Source organism: Lonchura striata, chromosome 24 (genome assembly GCF_046129695.1).
Source record: "Lonchura striata isolate bLonStr1 chromosome 24, bLonStr1.mat, whole genome shotgun sequence".
Lineage (NCBI taxonomy): Eukaryota > Metazoa > Chordata > Aves > Passeriformes > Estrildidae > Lonchura > Lonchura striata.
In genome coordinates this window covers 2,882,000-2,906,356 of record NC_134626.1, presented here as the reverse complement: position 1 = coordinate 2,906,356, position 24,357 = coordinate 2,882,000, and the positions used below count along the sequence as shown (strand labels likewise).

Here is a 24,357-nt window from a genome sequence, read left to right as displayed (position 1 = left end):
TTAAGGGATTGAGTTCAATTTGTTTGAATTGTGACTGTGCAACTCATGTCACAAAGGTACCATTGAGGCACTGGGCTTCCAGAATTCCATTTAAACCCCACAGAAACCCCTGCAAAAACCCAGTCCAAATAAAGGCAGCCACAAGTGCCACTTACATTCTTCCCTGGTTTCTACTTCAATCTCTGCTTCCGACTCCTTGTCCTCCTCGGGGGCGGTGGTGGCCGCGGTGGCCGCGGTGGCCTCGGGGACAGCCGTGTGCTCTGCGCCGTGTTTCCTCTTCCTCGGCTGGGCAGAGCCCAGGGCCTCGCTGCTCCGGGACACCACGGTGGCACAGGGGGGGTTGCTCACGATCTTCTGCTGGGCTGGAGGGGCCAGGGCCACGTTGGGGGCCACGGCGCTCTCAAAGCTCTTGTAGGAGTAAAAGCTGGTCCAGGGGGGAGGCAAAAGGAAGGAGAAAATGGTCACATTGCTGGCTTTGGAGAGCTTCCCACCCAGAGTTACACTGCAAACACCCACGGGAGTGGCAGCGAATCCCACGGATTTACAGCAGCTGAGAGCCTGCCCGTGGTACTGTTCAGTGTTGTGCCCTCATTGAACCCAGGGATCCCATCCCAAGTGCCACATAGCCTTAGAGCATCAAGGAGATGAGATCTCCCAGAGCCTAAAAGTCCTAAAGCTGTTTCCTCCTGCTCTTCCTGGCACTGTTGTTTTAACCAACTGGACTATTGTCTATCCACAAATGTTTTGTAAACTGAAAACAGCAATTCCTTAAGGAAAACTATGGAGTGGAAAAGCATCTTCTTGTGCCTCTGTGATTCTGGCACACACCTGAGCATCCGTGTGTAAAACCACAGCTACAACAACCAACAAACCTTTGGTTAAACCTTGGTGTTAAAGGGGAGCATTAACATGACATCAAACATATGGAATTTTGCAAAAAGCAGTGCAAAGACTGAAACTTCAATTCAGCACCCAGAACATGATGTGGTATCAGTTAAAATTTCTGCTGGAGCTGTTGTAGGTAGGTTTTATCCAATAGTGAAATCAGCCCAGTTTCTCACAGGGATGCCAAGGACATTTACACCACTTCTTTCCCTACCTAGTTTAAAAAATTAGGATATGCTGATAGGCATTTTCCCTTCTATTTTCCTTTTTTAAAAATCAATCCCCACAGCTTCTAAGAAATTTGTTCATAAGGGCAGCACCATATGTTCTCCATAATATTCCCTAAAAACACCTGGTCACTTAAGTCAAACTTTCCAAAGAAATCATCACCCTCAGGCAGAGATCAGGCTCAGAGGTTTTTCAGACTGCACAGCTCCAGTCTGGCACAGGGATGTCGAACTGCCCCGACACTTTCTGTGCTCAGTGTGACACCAAGGTCCCACCTGCTGCGGGTGACTCACTCAGGGCTGTTCCTCTCCAAGAGCAGAGCGTGGCCTCGGTGTCTGCACGGCTCTGGCAGGAGCCAGGACCCCCCAGGGCCAGGGCACACAGAGGGTTTGGGGAAATCTCTGCTGCCCTTCAGCCTTCCTGGCACGTGGGGAGGGGGAGGATGGAGCTGTGCTGGGAGCCTGGAGCTGGTACCACGGACAGGGGCCTGGGAATGGCTGCATCTCCCTGACCACTGCCCCAGGACAGGAGCTCCATCTTGCCAGGACCTTCAGTGACTGCCCCCAAGCTGACCACCCCTTCACAGCATCCTCCACCTGACACTTCTATGGCACGTGTCACCTTTAAATCCCCTTCCCACATTAACCAGCAACACTTGTGGTGTTTCCTTTCTGCAAACTAAACCCCTGCAGCTGCAAACGCTCCGAGGGAGCACGGGGACAAAGGCAGAGGCACTGGCACCCCCCAGCCCGTCCCCGTGTCCTTACCTGTCCCGGATGAGGGCGGGCAGGTGGCTGGAGAGCTCCTTCTCGCTGGCAGACACGGCGGGGGACCAGGGCCGGAAGGCGGAGAGGCGCTGCCGGGGGTGCACGCAGCCGATGCTCTGGGGACAGGGCAGGACGTGAGTGACCCCACAACCTCCGGTGCCATCGGTCCCCACAGAGGGGACCTCAGTCAGCCCCACAGCTGCTCCCCACTGCCACGGCCCCCTTGCTCAGGGGTTCCACCGGCACTCGTGGGTTTTGCTGGCCAACGAGCTCGGTGTAGTTTGTGGGGATCACAAACAGCTCCTGAGCCTTGCAGGATTCCCACACCTCAAAGGCACAAGGGAATTCCTCACTTCCCTGTCACAATCCAGGTCAGTGAGCACTGGAGGGTGACAAGGAATCTGGGGGGAATGTGTAGCTCAATGCTGACTAGGAAAAGGATAGAAATGTTACTAATTTAGAAACCCTGGGCATATTCTTTCCCTCATTTTCTCCTCTGGTCTCAGTAAAGTGATGCTTTGTGCCAATTTGATCTCTCTTGATTACAAAATATTCAACAATCACCTTATTAGATGAACTGGATAAGGACCGTAACCAACTGGACTGTTTTTCCTTCTCAGTAGAAGCTGGAGATTGGGAAGCAGAGTCATCTACTTTGGGCTTTTTGGAAGCAGGAGGATCTGAAGAGACCTGAAACAAAGGCAGGAAAAATCAAAGTCAGATTCCTCATTTTGCAGTCAGCTTAGAAACAAGTTATAAGGCAGAAGGAAATTTTGTTATTTAGAAGGAAGAAACTCTGGGTATTTTTCTTTTTTTTTTCAAATGTAAGGCCAAACAAAGGAGTGCAAACAAGGGGCAGACACAGACTGTGACATAACACACTTCACTCCTTCATGGGAGACACTCGGGTCAAGTGTGCATGGCACAGGAGAGATGGGCACTGATCAAAGGGAGACACTCGCTCCAAGCTGAAGAGAACTATCAGCCTTTTATGATTTTTGCATGCAGCAAGGTAAGTTTAATGTGGTTGCTGAACTGGAAAGATTATTTTAAACGAGAACAGAACAGACTTTGTTATTCTGTTTGCAGTGGTTGTTATGCCGATGACTTCACTACCCCACAGCTGCAGTGGATTCTGGGGGTGCTGCCAAGAGCTGCTTTGCCTTTTCCACAAGTGGCTCAGCTTGGCCCATAAATCATCCTCAAGCATAAGAAAGCCCTTTGGCAAGCAAAATCCCTTTCCTTCAACACTGTGAAGGAATAAAATTCCTATAGTCCCAGCGTGGCTTGCAAAAAAATTGGTAACTACTGGTTTAACTGGTGCACTGGGGATACCAGCTTGAAGGCCTGCCAGTACAAACACCTCTCACAGCAGGGAGGGAGAAGGTTCTGGACCTTGTGCTGCATCATGACCAGAAACAATAAAAGAAACATCCCACCCTGTTTCTGCTCCTTTTTGCAGTTCTGAACTCTCCACCTTTCCCCATTGCCACTCAGCCTGGCTCCCAGAAGGGTGGCAGAACCACACTGCAGTAATTAATAATTGCTCATCTCTGCATTCATTTGTTTCATCCTTTCACTTCACCGTGATTTTGGTGGGCAAACAAGCATTGATCCAGGTGTGTCTGCAGAACCTGGGGCTGGCAATATCCTGGGAGCCTGAAATGCTCCAGCCCAGGTGTCCCTCCCAGTGACAGGAAGGGTCTCATTTACCAGTGTCCTGTGCTCTGAAAATCAGTCCCCTCAAGGCATCTTCAGCTGGGAACTCAGAGGCTGCTTCTCCAGGTGATACTGAACCCTGAGCACTGTGATTTAAATTATTTACCTGAAAAGCACCTGCAGAATTGTCCAAGTGCCCTTTCCTGGACTCTCTACCCAAGAGCTCTCTAACTGCACCCCCTTAGCACCCTGATCAGGAGGAAATTACAGCCTCACATCCATGCAGAGCCTGCTGCTCCTATGGGAGCAGGGCAGATGATTCTCCAGCCCATGCCAGCCCGTCTGGCAGCACCCCCTTGCTGCCCTCACAGCCCAGAGTGCCCAGCCACGTCACCAAGCCAAGCCTGGAGGGCTCAGCACAACATTCCCTGGCACTGGAGAGCTCAGGCAGCTTTCCATACGTAGCAGATGAAGGAGGATGAGATGGGAGGGGTGGGGGTGTGTGTGTGTGTAACCCCCAGGACAAAATTAGCCCATGCCAGTGCCAAATTCCAGCTCCATGGGATTTGCAGCAGATTCTTTGGGCACAGCTTCAGGCTTCCCCAGGGCTGCCTCCTGCCCGGCCAGGCACCCTCCCCTCAGACCCAACTAGGAAAAGGCATTCCTGAGCCCTTCTCTAGAAAACACAGGACAATGCACTGGAAAAGATTTGTTTTTGCTCTCGGAGATGCTGCCTGTGCAGAATTAGTGACAGCACGGGAAAGGCATTTGGCAAGTGACTCCTGATCCCAGCCCTATCCACTGGGGATGGGGAGCTGAGTGGGGAGGGGAGCTCGGCCTGCAGGGTGGGAGGAAGGGGGGCTTGGAATGGAAAAGCAACAGGTGGCAAGACTCAGCATGGAGCCCGTCCCTCCCCCCGTCCGTCCGTCCGTCTGTCCTGAACATTCTGTCCCAGGAAGGGGCCCAGAGCAGCCCCAGCACCCCCAGCTCTGGAAACGGGGAGCAGGGACAGCCCCAGAAAGGCTGGGGGGAGATGTTTCAACAGAACGATCTCGTTTGCATTTTTAAAGGAATTCTCTCAATCTTTCTCTGCTGTCCCCCTTCTTTTGCATTCAAGCCCAAGGACCAGGAGGGTCTGAGCACAGAACCTGGGAAATGCTGCTTCACTTCCATGCCCAGAAGCCTGTGCTGATCTGGAAACTTGGGGTGCAGCTGGAAAAAAGCAGCAAAGGAGGTGTGTACACAGGGGAAAACAGAGCTGTCCTCCCTCAGAGGGATGGGAAGGGGCAAAGAAGGAGGTGCTGAGCAGAGCCCACAGGTTTTCCTACCCTGAGAACCCAGAGCTGCCTGGCTGGGGCAGCACTTCAGGGCACCCAGGGCTGCTTTGGGAGCTGCTGTGCTAACTCCTCCAGTCTCTCCATCCCTGTCCCACCTGGGTTCCACAGATCATCTGCTGCTTAAGGCAGGAATTGCCTCTTGGTAGATGCTTTTAAAAAACCACCTTGGATTTAGGTTTCACCTTAACAACACGAAAATGCAACAATTCCAGTAGTTTCTACTACAGGAAGAGACTCAGATGTGGAACAAGACAGACACTGAGCACCAGATCTCCTCTCCATGTGACTCAGCCATTACATCCCACTCCAGGACAGATTCCAGGCACCAAGATACCCCACTCTGACACTTCCAGCCCAGCCACAGCAGCCAACAAACCTTGGTGCTGCTTCCAATGGGGATGATTTGATTCCATGTTTTCCTCTGTGCCAAATAATGAAACACACACCAAGTTGCAAAAGAAATACTGAAAATCCAATCTAGCTTTCTTACCATCTTCATGAACGATTTATGAAACACTCTAACAAAAACTTGAGAAGACTGAAATAAATATTTCCTTATTTCCTATTCATTTCTATTTCCATTGGAGGCAACTTAATAATCTGCTGTCAAATGGGCTTTGTGCTGGACACAGCCACTTGTTAATAAACATTTTCTCCAATCCACAGATGGAAGAAACTTCAGGACACAAAGTGGGCCCAGAAATGCTTATGTGAAACATTTACTTAAGCTTTGGGACTGTTGGTTTCTGAAACAAATTTTAGGGAAAAATAGATACAGAAAGATTTATACAGTCACTAAAAAAAGATTTCAGAGGTACATTCCAAAGGGAAATTTGGGCCTGTGAACTTTGCCAGCCATTTTAAGGCAAACCGAAATTAGGCGCCTCAGCTTGGCCTGCAGCCAGCCAGGGCCACATTTGACATGTCAGATCAAATTTTCTACTTCAATTAAATATTATAGTAACAAACCGAGACCAGTGGAAAGAATTTTTGACCCTCTCCTTCTCAGGAAGACAAACCTTCCCTGGAGCTCAGTACCAGGAGCAGAACCAGCAGTTGCAAGTCAGGCACCTCAACAACACCTTTTGCAATGGAAAATTAGCCCAGAATAAAATCTCATATTTTAAGATGTGGGAGTGCTCATAGGTAAGATTCTTGGTGCCCAAGTATCTACCAAAATACATTTCCTGAATAATTCACTTTTTTTCCCTGCTGTATCCCAGTGTCACACACCTGGACTGAGCAAAGGCTTTTGCTCCCTCCTCATCCTTTGCTACTCTGCCCCAAACCCACAACACGTGGTACTGAAAACTGGGCTGGTTTGGCCTTGTTAAGAATGAAAACATCAACAAATGGAAAACACTTAGGAGGCCTCCATGCCTGTGAATTTTTAGCTTGGATATGTACCTTCAAAAATCAGCCCATGCCCAAATCCTTGCCTACTCTCTGCTGCTAAAATCTCCCCAAACTGGGTCTGAGTTGGGCAATAAATCCCAAAACCTGGTTAAAGACAGAGATCTGGTAAAACAGAGCAGTGGCAGAGGTTTATCTGAGCTGGTCATCCTTCCCAGCCAGGTGTGTCTGCATTTCTGTGCTGCTTCCACTGGGGAATCCATCCCTTGGCCTCGTCTGCTCCTTCAGAACAGGGATGGGAAATGTGGGCCCCAGCCTAGCAGCAATCCTGGCACATCATGTGGCATCTTTAGAAATAAAAGTTTTAATGTCCCCAAAGCTACTGAGTTATCCCAACGCAGAGAAATCTGCATTCTTGAAAAAGTTAATTGGCAAAATACTGCGAGGCTGAAGAATTCCGTTTTGTATCCTTAAGGCAGGTGTGAATCAGAAACCATTCGGCCGGAAAACCCTCAGCTGGAAAAGCAGGGATAAACAGAGAAAATAAAAACTGGGCTGTAAATCTACAGCGTCCTGTCACCCTGTCAGGCTGCTGCCCATTCTCACCCTGAAGTTACACGCCGAGCACGGTGCAGCTCCCTGTCCCACCGGGGTCCCGCGGCCGCTGCTGGCAGGGCTGGGCTGGGCAAAGCCAGGGAGGATCTGCTGGGGCCAGACACGGCGGGGCAAAGCCACAGCGAGCAGCAGAGCCCACAGGGAGCACCCCTGCCACCCGAGCAGCTGCCAACCTCTGCAGCTCATGGCGCTCTAACTCCAGAAAATAGCTGTATAAACCAAGCGGGAGCAATCAGTGGCTGAGCCCTGTCCCTGCTCCACGGAGGGCACGTTGAGAAATGCAAGTGGAAGCGAGAAAGAGAATTTCCAGGGTGTTCTGGGTGGCTTTCCTGGTTCTCTTGTGTGACCACGGTCCGCTCGCACCCAGCTGAGCAGCAGACAGAAAATGGGTAACACCACTGACCCATTTTGAAAAGCTGCCATGACATTTATCTCCTGCTTTTACTTGGAACAGAAGGATGCAGAGGTTTATTTTAAGCCCAGTGAGTGGCCACTCCTCCTCCAGGAGCACCCTGGACATGTTTTTCAGGCTCCTGCTGGCACAGGGATGAAGAAGTTCCCCAGTTGTGTAAAATGGCATTCAGAAGGAATGTACCTTGACCAGTGACAAGGATTCAAATCTGCTTCTGGAGGTTACCAAGACCACAATTCCCACACCTGGGAACTGAGCTTGGAATTTTCCACGTGCTGCTCTCACGACTCACAGGCCTGAGTGTCTCTAAGAACAGACTGAACCACATGAGAAGGGAGAGGGCTCTGACAGATTCTTTCAGATTTCAGTTAAAATCAAATTTAAAAATGCCCAGTGGAGATTTCTTCCATGTGGGAAAAGGGCCCTTTATCCACATCCTTTAAGCCTCCAGGAGCACGTTGCCCATGGCCAGAACACTTCTTCCTAAAGCTTCTTTGTGACGTGCTCCAGAAGTGATTAATAAGGTATTAAGAGGTCTTTGTAAGGACTGCACTTTCACGTGGATTAGAGGAATAAATATATTCAGGTACAGATTGAAAGCTGGGGAGGGTTGTCTCCATAATAAAAAAAGCTAAAAATAAAGCTGTGCCACGGATCTGTAAGAAGATTTACTGCTTGTCTACTGTAGATATTTAAAAGAGAAAAAACCTACCACACTGCAGTGTCAGTTCCAGGGAGCGTATGTAGCATTTCTTTTATTTTTCTTTCCTTTTTTTTTTTTTTTTTTTTTTTTTTTTTTACAATTTTGGTTTCATTGGGCAGGAATCCAGACTTTCCATCTTCCCATTTTTTTACTGCTCTGGTGGAAGCACAAGGACTCATTTTCCCCTGTCATTTTGGGACGTGTGATTACGGGAAGTATTTGCTTTCTATTCCTGCCTCCACAGCACACGCTGGCTGCTAGTTTGTCCCCAAGGGGTGACCAGGGGGAATCTCCACCACCCTCAACTGCCAGGCACAGGCAGGGAAGGAGCTGTGGAAAAATCCCTCCTGCACTGCCCTGCTCTTTGTGTCCCCTCAGAGGGGGCTCCAGGCTGTGCAAAGGGCTGATTTTTCCATGCAAACACACCTTCCCAGCAGGAAGAACTGGATGTAAAGAGAAGATGTTTTGGTCATGTTGGCAGCATGGGAAGTTCACCTAAAAGAACTGGGAACTGAGTTTTTCCTCAAACCTGTGCAAAAATCTTTAATTTCTATGGAAACATCTCCAAAATTTGCAACAGCAGAAGTGAAAAGGGACTGGGCTGTTTTATTTCAGACAGCATCACAGTTTAAAGCAAAGTCCTGCAAGTACCTTTTGATGAATTCATTTTGTAAAGGCAAATTTAAATTATTTTCTAGAACACTCTACATAGCCCCTGGCATAAGTCATCATCCATTTTCAAAGCTTCTTGGCTAGCACAGAAGAAAAAGAAAGAAAGAAAGAAAGAAAGAAAGAAAGAAAAAGAAAGAAAGAAAGAAAGAAAGAAAGAAAGAAAGAAAGAAAGAAAGAAAGAAAGAAAGAAAGAAAGAAAGAAAGAAAGAAAGAAAGAAAGAAAGAAAGAAAGAAAGAAAGAAAGAAAGAAAGAAAGAAAGAAAGAAAGAAAGAAAGAAAGAAAGAAAGAAAGAAAGAAAGAAAGAAAGAAAGAAAGAAAGAAGTTTTCTCTCCTGTCTCAACATTTCTTTCCTTTTATTCCTTTAGCACAAAAATTAGGCCAGATGACATCTGCTGATTGCACTTATCCTTGGGAGCAAACACAAGGCATTTCTAGCAGGCTGTGCTGCAGCAAACCCAGAGCCACAGACTTCAGCCTGACATGCAGGGAGCAAAGGCAAATCTTTTCCATTTCTCACCCACTGGTAAAGCTGCTGGGATTCTTTGGGCCACTGGGAACTTTATTGTAATTTGGGAACTTTTTCCCAAGTTCCACAAAGCTTGGACATGATGAAGATTCTACCTGGAAACCTGCACTGATAAAAAATGCTCAGCCAGCTCACCTGGCTGTTTAATGCCTTATCTCTATAATTATGCTTTTAATTTATAAAAAATAAAATTCCTGCTACATCCATCACATGGAATTAGTCTTTGATATAAATATGGATCTATAAATCCATACAACTTTTCAAATCTTCTACAAATAATGACTTCTTAATAGCCATTCTCTTGGTCCCAAAATTCTAGGAACCTTTAGCAGTTGCTCACAAAATCAGTATTTCCCATTCAGAGTGATTTTGATTCCTCCAGAAATCCCTCTGCAATGGGCAGAGCACAAACCCATCGTGGGGTGATACCCTCTGCCCAGATGGGAACACTGAAATAAGCCAGAAAAAAAGAAAAAGCCATGTGTGAATATGGCTACCTCAACCTCAGTGTTAAATGCCTCCACTGAAGCACCCCTGATTTGTTGATTTTTTTTTTGGTAAAGAAGCCTCTGCAAAGAGCTGATCATTTGTTACACGATGTGCTTGCCTTTCCCTCTTGGCTGATGCACCTGGAAGCCTCTTTTCCACTGGCTAAGAGTCTGTTTTGCCTTTCCAGTGGAAACGAAAAGCTACAGCTTGCACAGAATTCCCTGCCCTGTGGTTTGAATCAAAACAAAACAGCTCAGCTCGCCCCTCCCCTGGCTGAGCAGAGCCAGGGCTGGAGCCCAGGGCAGGGCAGAGGGGCTGAGCACAGGGCATGGCCCCTTTCCTCTGCCTGTTTTCCTTGGCAGCAGCTCCTGCCAAGTCTGGGATGCCCCGTCAGGAGCAGGGGAAGGAGAGTGACCAAGGCAGGGAAACGTGTTCAGGGATCTGCACACACAGGCAGGGCTGTCCCAGGAAAACAGGGAGCACTTCTGGCACTGGGAAACAACCAAGGGCAGGGAAGTGTTCAGCAAAGAAAAGCAGAATTTCCTCTGCGGGCAGACCTGCTTTGCCCAGTTTGTGGGGTCACAGCTCTGGGAATTAAAAAGCCCTTTGTGAATAAAACTTTCTCCTCACATTTTCTCTGCAATGCAACCAGGCTCTGTTGCTGTAGCTGACTCAAGTCCCAGCTCCAAGCTCTCCCAGCATCTGCTCCTGGATTGTGGAGACATGTCCACTCTGCCAGCCAAGAACCTCCGTTTGGTCTCCAACGTTACATAAAAGGACGAGTATTCCCCTTGTGACTTCCACTAACTCCAGCACGGTTTAGGAAGCCAAGAAAGGAGAGAGGGAGCTCTAAAACTGATCAAACTGATGGGCTTTTGATCTCTTTTGTCAAACTCCTCTGTGGTACCTGGGGATGGAGATGCCAAGCCCCAGCGTATCCTGACTTGGGTGTCCCCAGCTCCTGTGCAGAGCTCCCTGGGGCACAGAACCTGCCCCTGAGCAGCCACCAGCACCCAACCTTTTGAATTCTGTGAGGAAAAGCAACAGCACAGAAAAAGCCAAGTCAGTAACCAGCCTTGACTGAACAATTCCCCCTGTCCAGTGAAGAATTCACTGTCAGCCCTCACCCCACTCACCCTCCCAGCCCCTAATCTGGTATTTGTGCCAGGCTGGCTCTCCTGGCCTGGCACTGTGTGTGAGTGTGACATTGCTGGTGAGGGCAAGGGACAGCACCTTTGTCAGCCTAAGCTGGGACAAGAGCCTGAGGACATCCCCAGTGATTACCCAAAGGCTGAAGAGCCAGTGGAGCACGGCCAGCACAGCCCCCACTGTCTGCACTGGGCCCACACTCACCTGGATTATTTACACAGCTCCTGCTCTGCACCCTCAGCCTCCCACTGCAGGAAAATGCATTTTAGCAGCACATCTGGCTGGCTGCAGGGTTGCTTTTTGGTCATACAGAATAAAAACTGAACAAAACAATTGGGATCCTTAGGCTGCAGGAAGGCAGCACTGTCCTACATTTATTTCTCATTGAATTTCATTTATTTGAGATGACCACAGGGAAAGCTTCAGAGTATTCTGGGGGATGCAGTGTGTGTGGAAGGACAGGACACAGAGCCAGGCTCTGCTTTGGAGCCCAAGCACAAAGAGGTGTAGGGAAACAACTGCAATTACCCCCAACACCTTCACAAAGTCACTGGAACATCACCACAGAATCTGAATTATCTGCTCCCCCCAGCACCCAACAGCGTTTTTAAACCCAAGACTGCTTTGCATAAACATCAGTGAAAGTCAATACATTGGCCATGGATTAATAGTTACAAATCCTGTTAAGGTTACAAGTCAGTGCCATGGAAAACCCCCAGTCCCAGTGGAAAAAACAAAACCAGAGCAAGGCCTCAGATAGCTAAAAACTCACACCTTGGGTCCTTCTATCAGAAGATGACCCAACAAGAGGAGTAACCATATAGTTATAGACATTTTAGGTGCCAAGGGCTTCAAGTTACTGAGCAAATCTAATATTCTCCAAGGGAACTCAGTTTTCAGTCAAGCACTGCAAGAACCCACAGAGCAACTTCTCCATCCACAGAAGAGAGGCAAAACCTCAATTCTTTGCTTACAAAATGTTTTGAAAGCTGCAGACAGGCAGATGCTTCCCCAAGCAGCAGCCAGCCACGGCGCTCAGTTCAGGAAAGCCACAAGAAGCTCATCTACTTTAAGTAACAATTATTACCCCTGAACCTCCCCAGAGCTCCCAGGATAAAGGCAGACAACCAATTACAGTCTTAGACTTCCAAAGCTTATTTTGCTGCCTTTAGAAATAAGCATCACATGCTCTTTCCACCAGACATGGAGTTAAGGGGGGTTAGGGGTGGTTTAAGAGGGGAGGAAGGAGGAGGAGGAGGAGGAGGAGGAGGAATGGAGAAGGGAGGGCCCTGGAGTTTGCTCTTTCTGCCAAAGCCAGCTCTGCTGTGTCAGGAAGGGTTTGCTTTGGAGGAACCTTCCATGTTCCAGTGAGTGATTTGTCTAATCAGAATTAATTTTAGCCACAACACCGGATTTATTCGATCAGGAAAGGATTTTTATCCTTCAGAAGGCTTGGTCACCTTGAGAAACACTTCCAACAGTTACCAAAAAATAATAACTGAGCAAAATCACCTGGTGGGATTGCTGGGGTGTCCTAGACAGGGCCAGCAGTTGGACTTGGATGATCTTTTTGGGTCCCTTCCAGGTCAGGATATTCTGTAAAAATATTATCCCCTACACTGGGGTGTGCAACATGAACACCATCACTGCAGAAGAAGCCTTCAGCAAATCGTCTTGTCCAATAGACAGGATTTTGACAAAAAGCTCACCTGTTTCTCTTTTTTCCCAAAATAAACTCACTTTTTGACTAAAGGTAAGAGGAAATGCCCCACGTGTGTGAATATGGAGAGAGAAAGACGTAACATTTCAGAAAATTTGTGTAACATCAGATGAAGCAGCAAAAGATAATTTGAAGGGAAAAATGGAAGGGGAATAGGATGGGCAGGAGGGGGAAATCTGGGACACTCCAAGAAGGCTTTCAGTTCTTGTATAACACGATAGATTTTAAGCCTTTAGGGGAGAACTGGCTGAGCAATATTGAGAGCAGCGTGACTGCACAGCCACATGGGTTGTGTCTGCTACAACTCTATTAATAGGAGAGCAGAGAGGGAGGTTTCACTGTGCACACTCCACATCCACCAACAAAACTCCTGCTTTCCCTCCCCACTGCAGCCCCTCCCGTGGCCACAGGGACAATGTGGGGGCTCAGAGTGCCCAGAGCCCCCCAGACCAAACCCTTCTACTGAGAACCCCCCAAGGCACTGCCCGGCCCCGGCTCATCCTCACCAAGCACTCAAAGCTCTGTTTGCCTCTATTCAGAATTACCAGGCTTGAAACACAGATTTTTAGTGCTGGACTGCAGAATTTAGGCCGGGGTTGGTGGATGCACAAGTCCTGTTTGTGGTGCCCCAGCAATAAACACGGCCCCTCACGACTTGGCTCTCACTTCTCACTTTGGGGTTACAATGCAAGTTCTATTCCACATCCCCATTCTGTGTGTGTAACGGGCCTGACCCCTATAAAGATGGTCAAATAAATATCTGGTGACCTCACAAGTATGAAAATAAGCTCATTTGAAAGAAAAAGTATATCTTCAGGGGGTTTGGCAGTAACTTTCAATTATTTTTAATTGCCTGGAAAATTAAAGTAAGAAAATAGTGTGGTATAAATGTTAGGGCACGTTATTAAGCCGTTTTCATAATATCTTAGCCATAAGCTTAACAGACAAAAAGGGTTTTTTTAAGCCCAGGTCATCTGTTCAATATGAATGGCCTGTCTGTTCCCACACTTCCTCAAGGGGTAACTGAACTGAAATATTCCATGATAGAAACCAGATTCAGTTTGACCTGGTAGGCAACGAGAACTCCACAGAACTTTGGGTTTAATTACAAACCACCACGGAGCCTGGACTGCAGCCCGTGATCAGAAACACAAAGAAAGGGGCTGAGGGAAAATTTGGAGCTCTAAATGCCAACATCCCTTCCCCAATTTTCCTGTGCTTAAACCATGGGGTGGACTTTTTTTCTTATTATTGTCAACACAACCAACTTACAAAATGCACAGTAAGCAAGATTTCCAAAGTATCAGTCCGAGGTCTTTCTTTCTGTCTTTCTGCCCATGGAATTCTCCTGTCACAACACTGACACTGCACCAAAACCAGCATGGGGACCAACACAGAGCTCAACTCCAGGCTTCCAGGTCTCATTTTTGATTTTCTTCTTTTGTCTGATACTTGGAAGCCTCAAACCCACTTGGGTTGAACTTTTCTAAGGCAGTGACTGACACACACAAGGCTTTGAGAAGTGCTGGACATTAAAACCATTGTGAGCAGCTGAGCCCAGATGAAGCCAGACCTTACAGACAGCAGAGGTTTGTGCTGTTCCATCTCCTGGGCAGAGCAGGACTGTGACGTGTTTTGGCCACAGGAGTGATACAAATTGGCAGTAAAAGCCTGACCTAAAAGTCTCAGGTCAAGGAAAAGCCTGACTCAGACCCTGACTGCACGAGGGCAAACGCTGTCACATCAGTGGGAGCTGCAGAACGTCACTGCTCCGTGACACTAAAGGTTCTGCATTTCAGTGCTGTTTTCATACACCAAGCACACAAGGAATGATAAATAAATAACAAATCAGGGAAGGAGGTGTGTATCCATCTAGAACAGAGATAGGAAATCTCTGTCTAATGCCAGGAGCTGAAGTGAGGGTGGATCGTGCACAGAAGTGACTTAATAACCATAGGCTGAGTTTGCAGGAAATTGTGGTAAATGGGTGAGGGCTCAGATCTGTGGGGTGACAACAGAAATGTCAGATATCTGCAGTCAGGCACAAGCTGCCTTGCTCCTGGGAGGAAGAAGAGAACTCCCAGCCATATTCCAGAGGGCAGATTTGGCACAAGGTCCTGTGCTGCTGCTCTCTGCAGGACATTGGGTACTCCTGGGCCACTCCATCTGTGTGTGCACCACATATTCCAGAGCAGGCTGCACTGAGAGACAGGGATGAACACCAGGAAGATGTCTCTGTGGAAAAATGTCCTGACATCTTCCCAAAAGGACCAGTGACATCCCAAGCAAAACATCCATGCCAGTGTCACTCATCACTCAGCACAATCGGTCACATCCCAGTGAAGAATCCAACAACAATGCAGTCCTGGGAGATGGGTAATCCCAAGGTTTGCTTTGATCTTTGCAGTTCCCCATAAGGACAATTTAACCATTCTTACACTGCCACAGCTTTACTTGCTTTAAAGGATGTCTAAAGAAGCACAGAATTTAATTCATTGCCTGCATTACTGTGACACTGTGCCAACAGCCCCAACCCCTAAGCCTTTACTTACCTCACATTACAGATCTCTCTGTCCCGTTTTTCTGAGATTGAGCAGTAAACAAACCCAAGCAGGTTAACTTGAAGGTTTAACAGAATATACCTGTGTCAGGGGAAGCCTGAGGGCTGCACTGGAGAGAGCAGTGAAGGATGTCACTGGTCCCTTTCCCAGTGGGACAGAGTGTAACTCGCTGGCTGAAAATCCCTCCTCTCTCCATGCATGGCAGGAGGAGGTGATGAAGCCCAGAAACCAAGGAGGAGGGGACAAGATGGGTTTGATGGAGGGATGACTCCAGCCAGGGTGGATTTTTGTCTCCCCAAGGAAAGCCACACCAACCTGCTGGTACAAACACAGTGTCTGTGCGTTCATTTAACCTGAAGCAGAGGGAAGTTGACATTTCACCTAAACACAAGTGAGGCTGAGAAAATCAAAGCTCACCTCAAGGAGAGTTTTGCCAGCCACTAAAGGAAACAAAAACTATCACCTTTAGGTAGATATAAACCTAATTTAAGTGGTGCAACAGCCAAAAGCTTCAAAGGCCTCAAACACATTAAGGCAAAAATCCTTTGCAGCCATCAAAGCTGTTCCATACACATAGCTTGAGAATTACTGTCCAAGAAATTTAGGCAGGTTCCTCCATGCAGAAGAAGAAAACTTATATTTAGGAGGGAAAAGAACTGAACCAGGCTGCAGATTTAACTCTCTCTGACAAAAATCACAATCCTGCTCTCAACAAGGCCAAGTTCAGCCAACTTTCCCAAGAAACAGGCTGAGCTCTACAGCAACAACTGCAAATGGAACAGGGAATGGGGCTAAAGCAGCAAATCTCAGGGGAAGGGAGAGAACAGGCATTTGAAACAGCAAACAGAATCCCAAACCTTCATTAACGAGTACAGATTAATTTTGTGGCAGAGAAGGTGATCATTGCCACTGCTGCTCTGCTGGAGTGGGAGGAAGGAGCTGCAGGGATCCAGGCAGATAATGCTGGGCTCAGCTGTTCAGGGCAGCAGCTGTCCCCAAATCCTCGTTGGAGGGAAGGAGCCAGGAGGTCACGGGAGTCACGATTATTTGGAATGAAGAGGGGAAACAATGGGTTGGGGCCCTCTGTCTTCTTGCCTTTCTCATGGCTTTTGTGAGCTGCTGCCTTCCCAGAATAGCTGGCTGCACTCAGGGCAGCTCAGGGGCTGGGTCTGGACAGGCCTTTTCTCCCCTGCAGCTCCACAATTTAAAAGGAAAAGTGACACCTCCATCCCCCCGTTTGTGTGCCTGGCTCCCCAGCACGTCTGCAATACCTTCAGCTGCCCAGGGGAAGGCTTTCAGCTTTAGCAAGGGGTAGGAAAAAAGCTCAGAACAGACTCAGTCCTATGAAATTTCTTTTGTCAGCTGAATTTCTCTCCCAGGACAAAGCTAATGCCATACTGCAGGACACTGGGACAAACCTGTCAGGATCCCAGCTTTTCCTGAGCCAGGGATGCTGCTCCAGAGGGGAGTGGAGGGAGACACTGCTGTTTGATGGAGTGTAAGAGAGCTTGTAGCACCCAGAGGGCTAAAACAGGGTCTGTTAACAGTTCACAAAGTTTAGTGAACAAAAATGGCAAAAAAAAAAAAAATTGGTTTGCCAATATTTTGGCCACCATAGTAGATAAAAAATGATTCTTGTCTGCCTCTCACTGCAGCCTTGCATGACCTTGGGGCAAGGCATTGAACCCTGATGCAGCCAGGGCTGCTGTGCCCCAGGAATGCTGCAAACCTGATCCCACTGCAGAAGAGCTTTAAAATGGCAATTCTTACACAATGGTAGAGCCTAACTGGTCTGGCTTAGTAGAGCTGTAAGTGTAAACAAGGACTTCACTGCTTCCTTGGAATTTCAGATAAAGGCACAGACAGAAGAAACCGACTTTTCTTACAGAATTATTCTAACCAATATCCTGACTCCTACTTCGTGTGAGTTCAGAGAGAAACAGGTCTTGATCTTCCCTCTAGGATGAAACTGTTGTAGTCCTGCTGGCTCAAAAGATCAGGTGAAACATAAAACATTTAATTTAAGATTAGCAGTCAGTGTTAGATATTCCTTGCCTGTAGCAGTAGGGATGAACACAGAGCCTGTTGAAAGCTGCACTGTGAGTAATAACAGGGTAAATCTGAGATCAGAGAAAACACATTTCTTGTTTTAAGTGGTGTTTCCCCTCTTTTTTACTCTATACAACTTTAATATTGATCCACAGGCTAAGGATTGTTGTAGAGTGCCACCGGAATTGCTTAATGGGATACTTCTTGTGTTATAATCTTGGTAAAGAGACCCACATGTGGATTTGAGCAACATCTTGAAAGGAGATTGAGTGTAATAAGGTGACAGACAGATTGAAAGAAGATTAAAACTCATTTGATCACCAACTCCCAAGCAAGGCACAGTAACTCCTCCCTGTCCTCCATCCTACACACACCTGATCCCAACGCTGTTAAGAGGCAGAGGGCACATGAATAAAACCCCAACCAATTCCAGGTTTGCTTTTTGGGACAGGTTTGATGTGTTTGCACAGGAGATGAAGCCACAGGGGAGTTTGGACATCCTCAGGAGCAGACTGGAGCACCCTGCTGGAAAGCAGTGCCAGTGATTCACCACGCCACAGACTCTTGGTGAGACCTAAAACTTCCAATTTTTTCAAATGGTATTTGGCTTGGCTTGGCTTGGTTTTCTGAACTGCTGCTGCTCTCAGCTTCAACAGGAGACATGTTTCTCTAAGCTGATTTCTCTGTGGCTCAGGATTTAATCAGATCAAAGTAGTGATTAAAACATGGGCTATAGCCACAAGACTTAAAGGGAGAGCTCCAACACTGAGCTCCAACTGAGCTCTCCCCCTTTAAAATCCAAGGAGAAGCAGTATCTATCTCTGGCAAATGTATGCTTTTAAAAAATCCTGGATTTTTGCTCCTTCTGGGTCACCTTTCCTCTCGATAGGGTGCGAAGCTCCTGGCAAGTACCAAGAAATGAAGAAATGCAAATGAATTAAGGGCTGCAGTTAATGTGAATGCATTAACACCACCGAGACACCCTGGAAGGTGGGTTTGCTGACACTCCCTTCACTCCAACACATCCACTGTAAACTTCCAGCACAGCTCCCTCAGACCCTGTCAGTGCTCCTGACATTCTTTCCTACAGTTTTCCACTTGCTTCTTTGTAGGTCTGTGGTTCCTTTCATCCATCCAAAGACAGCACGATAGCATGTTGGGAGTGGTGAGAAATAGGATTATAAAAAATGTAAATGGAGCAGCATTTCCACAGCTCTACACAGAGTAAACCAGAGCAACCCAAACATTAAGGCCAAAAATGCCTTTTTAGTGACAATTAGTTCAGAAATGAGGCCTAATTTTACACCGTGACCTGCATGAAGAGCCAATGAGCTGTGCCATCAGATCCATGAGCCCCATCCCAGCTTCCTCCTGCACAACAAGAACAGGCCAAGTGACTCACCCGGCAGCTGAGGATGAAGGCTGCTGGGTTCTGGCTCCTGCTCCTGTTCCCCACCAGGCTGGATGGGACTTGTTCCCAAAGGTGCAGCACAAGAACTCCGTGGTAGCTCTGCTCCAGGAGTGCCACGGGATATTTTGAATTAATGGAGAAGTGCACATTCCACTGGGAGTCAATATTTATTTGTTAGGCCGACTTGGCAGCTCAGCCCTCTCCTCATTTCCATCACTGTGACACCTTTGAGATACCAGCTCCTTGGTATGTGGGATAACATCTTCTTCCAAGCTATTCTTGACACTCTACTCCTACTCCTCTTCTATGTGTTTAACCATTTTAAAGCTGATTTGGGTCATGACTAATAGAATTAGATACTAAAATCATGTGCTGTCAGCAGCAGACATTGTAGAGCCAGCAGGAGCCACGTGGAATGCAAGTTGAGGCAGCTTCAGATGGGTGGGAAAGACATCACATTAGTTTGTGCTTTCTTCCCCTTTTAAAATAGAATCAAAGCTGGACAAAAATCCCACCCAAACCCCCAAACCTCAACTTCACTCATTTTGGAGCCAATTTATTTAGTTTACGTATCAGTCTAAACCCAAAACAAGGGGAGATGAAGTTGTCCTCAAGCACTGCTGGGAGAGAGGACATAGAACAAATAAATGCCAACAGCCCAAAGAAGACACGTGCTTTAAATCTAAGGACACAGACTTGGGGTTTGTGCAAAACTCACTGGTTCTACCTACTTTCATGTCACTGCAGCCCATAGGAAGAGCACATGCCTTCCTCATGGATATTTCCAATAACTCTTCCTTGTTTTCCCAGAAAAAAAATATTAAAATAAAAGAAGAGCACAACCCCTTCTCCCCCTTGTGACATGTGGAGAACAATCTGTCCATCAGCTTTAGGGCAGGACTGAGTCACACAGGCCTGAAGGTCAGCAGCACTGGGTTTTATTCCTGGCTCTGCCACTGACATTATTTGAATGGCTTTAGGTAAATAAAATGGAAACATTAAAAAATGAAAACAGCATCACAGTTTCTAAAGGAGCTAGGTATTTTCTAGCACTACAAAAACAAGACTGATGTTTTCATAACAAACAAACCCCAAAGAACCTCCTTTTCCTAATTCTTTAATAGGGTTGAACACCATGAATTCCAGCTGGGAAACAATTCAAGGTGCAGCTCATGTCTCATACGTGTTGAACATTCAGTTTCCAAACCTTTGGCTGCAACTTGCCAATAGTTGCAGAGAAGTGTTGCAGGATACAGTTGTGGAAACTCCCAACAACTCAAAATGGCTCAGATAATCTTTCTAAATAAAGGCATGGAGTTCAACACAAAAGAAGATTTTAGTTAGTCTATGATAAAATCCTCCAAAACTGGACACTCTGCAAATGTTGCTCTTTTTTTGCCCCTTTTCCTGACACCTCTCACACATCCCTATGAATTCCTGCTCATTATGTTCTCCAACACCGAATCTATGTGCTGAGCTCAAACCCAAGCACTGATATGTAAAATATGGTTATTTAGAATTGGGTTCACCACAGAATCCCTTGCAGGCAAATTAAAGGCACTTTTGGACTGAAATTCACCCTGAAGGAGATGCTTTAAAGCCTGCAGATAATCCATCAGTTAGCACTGACGCTGCAGCCAACCAGTAACCTATTCCTGGGTTTATCCAGGTTCATGGACAACACTCTGCACAGAGAAATGAACGTCTCAATATCCTCAAAGACCTGTTCAAAACCCCTGTAACAAGACTGGTCCCTCTATAAAGGGGCAATATTTAAGCATCTTTTCTCCCAGCTCCCTCAGTCAGCTGACTGAGATCTGTTAACATCTTAGACAACACTTTTATGCCTCATGCATAAGTCAGATTTATTTTTGTGGTGTTTTCTCCTCCACATGAAACAACAAGCCTAAAGAATTATTTTAATGAATGGCTCTCTTTTAATGATTACATTTTTCAGTAGAACAAAAGTGATCTGGTCCAGACCCACAAGGAAACCAAGCAACATTTGTCCCCATATATAGAAAGCCTCAGGGTAGGAAGGAGTGAAAGGCAACTCCCTTCTTGTGGGCAAAGATGTTTTACTTGCAAATGCCTGAAACTGCACCCAAAAAGCAGATTACAAATAAAGCAAGTTATCCCTGTGTAAAGGTGGCCGAGCCATCATACTCAGGTTACACTGTTTGGAAGGGTTTTGCCACTCCAACCACTCAACCTGAATCATTTGACTGTGATTTTACCCTTTCTGATGGGTTTATTGACAGCATTATTAAGAGGAGGTTACAATTCTGCAGGAATCATCAAGGATCTGACTAATGTACACACAGCCCTAGTGGGACACTGAGCAACTTGTTGTTCCCTCGACAGGATCCCACAAATTCATCTCAGGAGAGCGAGGCCACAGTCCATGCCACAGATCTCCTCATGGAGCATTGAGGTTGCAGTTTTCCCTGCTTCCACTCTCTCTGATGTCAGCTCCCATTAAAGGGAAGATCAATGTTTCTGTCTGGCTCTTCCCCAGCCGTGCCAGGGCCCCCCTGCTCCGTGCCCCCGGATCTGGAGAAGCCAGGGAATCCTGGCTCGCAGCCCGTGCTGGTCGCAGCACGACACGGGGCTGGACGAGCCCGGCAGCGCTCTGCCTCCCCTCTTCCTCCTCCTCAAACCCCATGGCCAGGCACAGCGATCGCTACAAAGATTAAAATTTGCAGAGGTGCAAAACAAAACTAGCAGGAACACAACCTGGGTGAGACCTCACCTGTCCAGGTCTCACCTGAGGGGCTGAACTACATTAACCCTTCCTCAGGATTCCAGCATCACACTTGGTTTTTAATAAAAATGTTTCAAATGTCCAAATAGACCCCGTACACAACTGTGAGTTCACTCCAGCCCAAGCGCACTGTCAGCTGTATATTACTGAATTGAAATGTTCATTAGAAATTGGAGGGAAATACAGGTTTTTACCTGTCCAAGCACACAGAGATGAGTCTTTGACTAAGGAATGCACAAGTGCAATGCTTTCATTGAAATACCATGGTATTCTGCCACGTTTTGAAGTAGAAATATATGATCAGTATTTGTGCCTGACTTGAATCTTGTGGGACATGTAAAGTTTGGATGCCACCCTAAAATCATGTGAGATTTAAGAATCAGTAGAAGGTAGCTGCATCTAGAAGAAAAATCTCCAAAAGTTATGTCCATAGTAAACACTGAATGTCCAATAATAACAGCAGCAGTAGAAGGGATCACCTGGAATTATGCAGTACAGTCCTGGTGACCTCAACGGAGACATCAAAAGGCCCCAAAACTCTGCATAATACATTGAAGTAGAACAGCTGGAATTTTTCCATGTAGAATATCGAATAATCCCAGGAATGCAGTGGCAACCAAAACTCTTTAGTGTAAATTATCACCCCAAAGCCATTTTCCCCAGAAAATGGCTTTGAGCAGTTTGGTACTTTGTGTTTATCAAAACAAATTCAAACCCCACCTTCCCCAATATTTTGTAAACCTGTAATTTTAAACAATTCTAGATTGGCCAGGAATTTCTGTAAGGAAAATAAAACTGAAATACAATAAATTTCCATTTTCAGTGTTACCCCTACACAAATGTTGGTGTTTCGCATGTACTCAGGGAAAATCAGAAATCCCATTTCCAGGCTGGACTATTCCCTGAGCACTTCCCATGGCCACAGGTTCTGTCTCCATCACTCACCCACATGCCCAGCACGGATCCCTCTACCCAAATTATCCCCTCGGTGCCACAGCCTTGGGCTCCAGCACAGCCACCACTCAGGGGCTCCACGGGATTATTTCCCACTTCCATATGGATTTCAGCTCAGAGGAAAGGCACTGAACTCCCTGCTCCACAAAGGAACAGCCACTCTCCCTAGAAAAGAAATGCTCCAGGAGCACAAGTGCCATGAAATCCCTCGGCTCCTCTTGCCAGGGCAGAAGAGGAAATCCAGTCCCAAGGCTCCTGTCCTGGGCTCTCTCCTCAGCCAGCATCTCCCAGCTCTGCTGATGGACCAGAGCTGATCATTTCAGTTCTGCCAGGAGCCCCCAGGACTCTCAGGGATGAGGGCAGCAGGGCAGGTGTCTGTGGAAACAGAGAGAAACCACCGAGTCTCCAGGGAGGATGGACGGCACAGGAGGAGGGGAATTACTGTGGCTGAGAAAAGGAAGGGGTTGGTCGAGAGAAATGCTATAAAAGCACCATGACGACAGAACAGGGTGATGGAAAGGTCAGACCCTTTCAATAATGCTCTTTTTTTCTTGTCCAAATGAAATACTTGGCCACGTCCACCGGCAGAGTTCAGCTGGAGGTAAATGACCAGACAGGGGGGCCATAAACTGTCTAGTGATGATGCTGTTCTGGGGGGGCTGCCCTGCCCTTCCACCAAGGCAATTTCCACCGCAAAAAACTCCAAAACTGCACCAAACAAAAGGTGCTCTTGTGCAATCCCAGCACAGAGCTGGGCTGGAGCTCCAGCCTCCCTCCAGGGAGGGAAGAGCTGAGCTGGAGCCCGTCCTGAAGGAGGATTCAGGAGTGAGCACGAAGGGATTTTCAATAATGAGCCGGTGATTAATCCTGATAGACATGCAGCCCTTGGAATTGCTTTTCAGCTGCTACTGGTAGGTGGTCAAATTATACCTTTCCATCACATTTCCCACTATAGTGCACATCTCCTCAGTACATTTTCTCATGAAGCACTGGAAGGATTCAGAACAATTAAACCTAGCGACTGAGTAATTCCCACTCCTCTTCCCCCCCTCCCCTAATATGAAATCATTCTTTTAGTGCTTTAGAAAATAAATGTAAGCTCTAGAACTCCAAGTCAGTATTAATGTACCAAAATGGTGCATTGTAACAGGAGATGCAACACAAAGATTTACTGTTTCCCAGAGCTGGTGCTGGAGCCAGCTGAACGGTCATTTAAAGTTTTCAGCTATGCATGACAGGTGGAAAAGCTTTCAGGGAAAAAAAAATAAATTATTGTATAGTGACTGGTTCTGATATTATACAAATGAGAGCATTTCCTGCCTATCACAGCCTTCCTTAAGGCTGGGAGGGTTTTTTTCACTGTTATTTATTCACTGACAACTGATTTATTTCCTAATTTATTTTCTAAGAGTACAGGAGTGGTGGCACATAAGCAAATATGTCAGGGAGCAAATATAAAGCCCAGACATATATTCCTGTAAGGCCAGGGCAGCTCTGCATTCAGTGATTCAGCTTCCCCTTCACCACTATTTATGTATTTACAGGAGCTAAAAGTCTTTTATCAAAGTAGCTCCTGTAAGGCAAATCCAAACCCCATTTTACCTGCAGTAGTATGTTTGTTTTAAAAAAAAGGAGAGGGGACCACGCCATCAGTTCCTACCTCCACTGAGCAAGTTAGTTTCCATTTTATTTATCATTAGTTTTTCCCCTTCATGCACTCATTTGAAATAATAAACTGGAGTAGTTCTTCCCGTTCCAAGTTGAATTTTAATAGGCATGACCTGAGCAGCTATAAAGAATATGCAGAAAGCCTTTTATTTTTTTTTTTTCCCCTACATGCTAAAACTTCAGCTCATCCCTGGCAAATTCTCTCTCATTCCTGTCCCCAGTGATACCAGCTCTTCTTTCATGGTCACTGCTGAAAGGGAGGGAACTAAAGGGATGCTTGATCCAGGACTCTGCTGGCATTAAAAATCAGTAATACAGAAAGATTTAACTTTTTCATCAAGAATTGGAGGAAATGCTCAACAAAAATGAATCACAGAGCATTGTTATTCTGCTTGGAAAATTTATTTACTAGGAATGAGTAAATAATAATAAAA

The 24,357-nt window shown here is 46.7% G+C and overlaps 1 protein-coding gene across 2 annotated transcripts in view; it reads right to left on the bottom strand.

The window, feature by feature from the left end:
- Window positions 1-24,357, bottom strand: part of SKI (SKI proto-oncogene) — a 101,144-nt gene that overhangs the window by 9,457 nt on the left and 67,330 nt on the right. For both annotated transcript variants that reach the window (XM_021529869.3, XM_021529870.3), the window contains 3 exons: window positions 2,445-2,570; window positions 1,881-1,996; window positions 156-424 (listed from right to left, as the gene is read on the bottom strand). In XM_021529869.3, coding sequence (XP_021385544.1) covers window positions 156-424; window positions 1,881-1,996; window positions 2,445-2,570 — 511 coding nt within the window. The remainder of the gene's footprint in view (window positions 1-155; window positions 425-1,880; window positions 1,997-2,444; window positions 2,571-24,357) is intronic.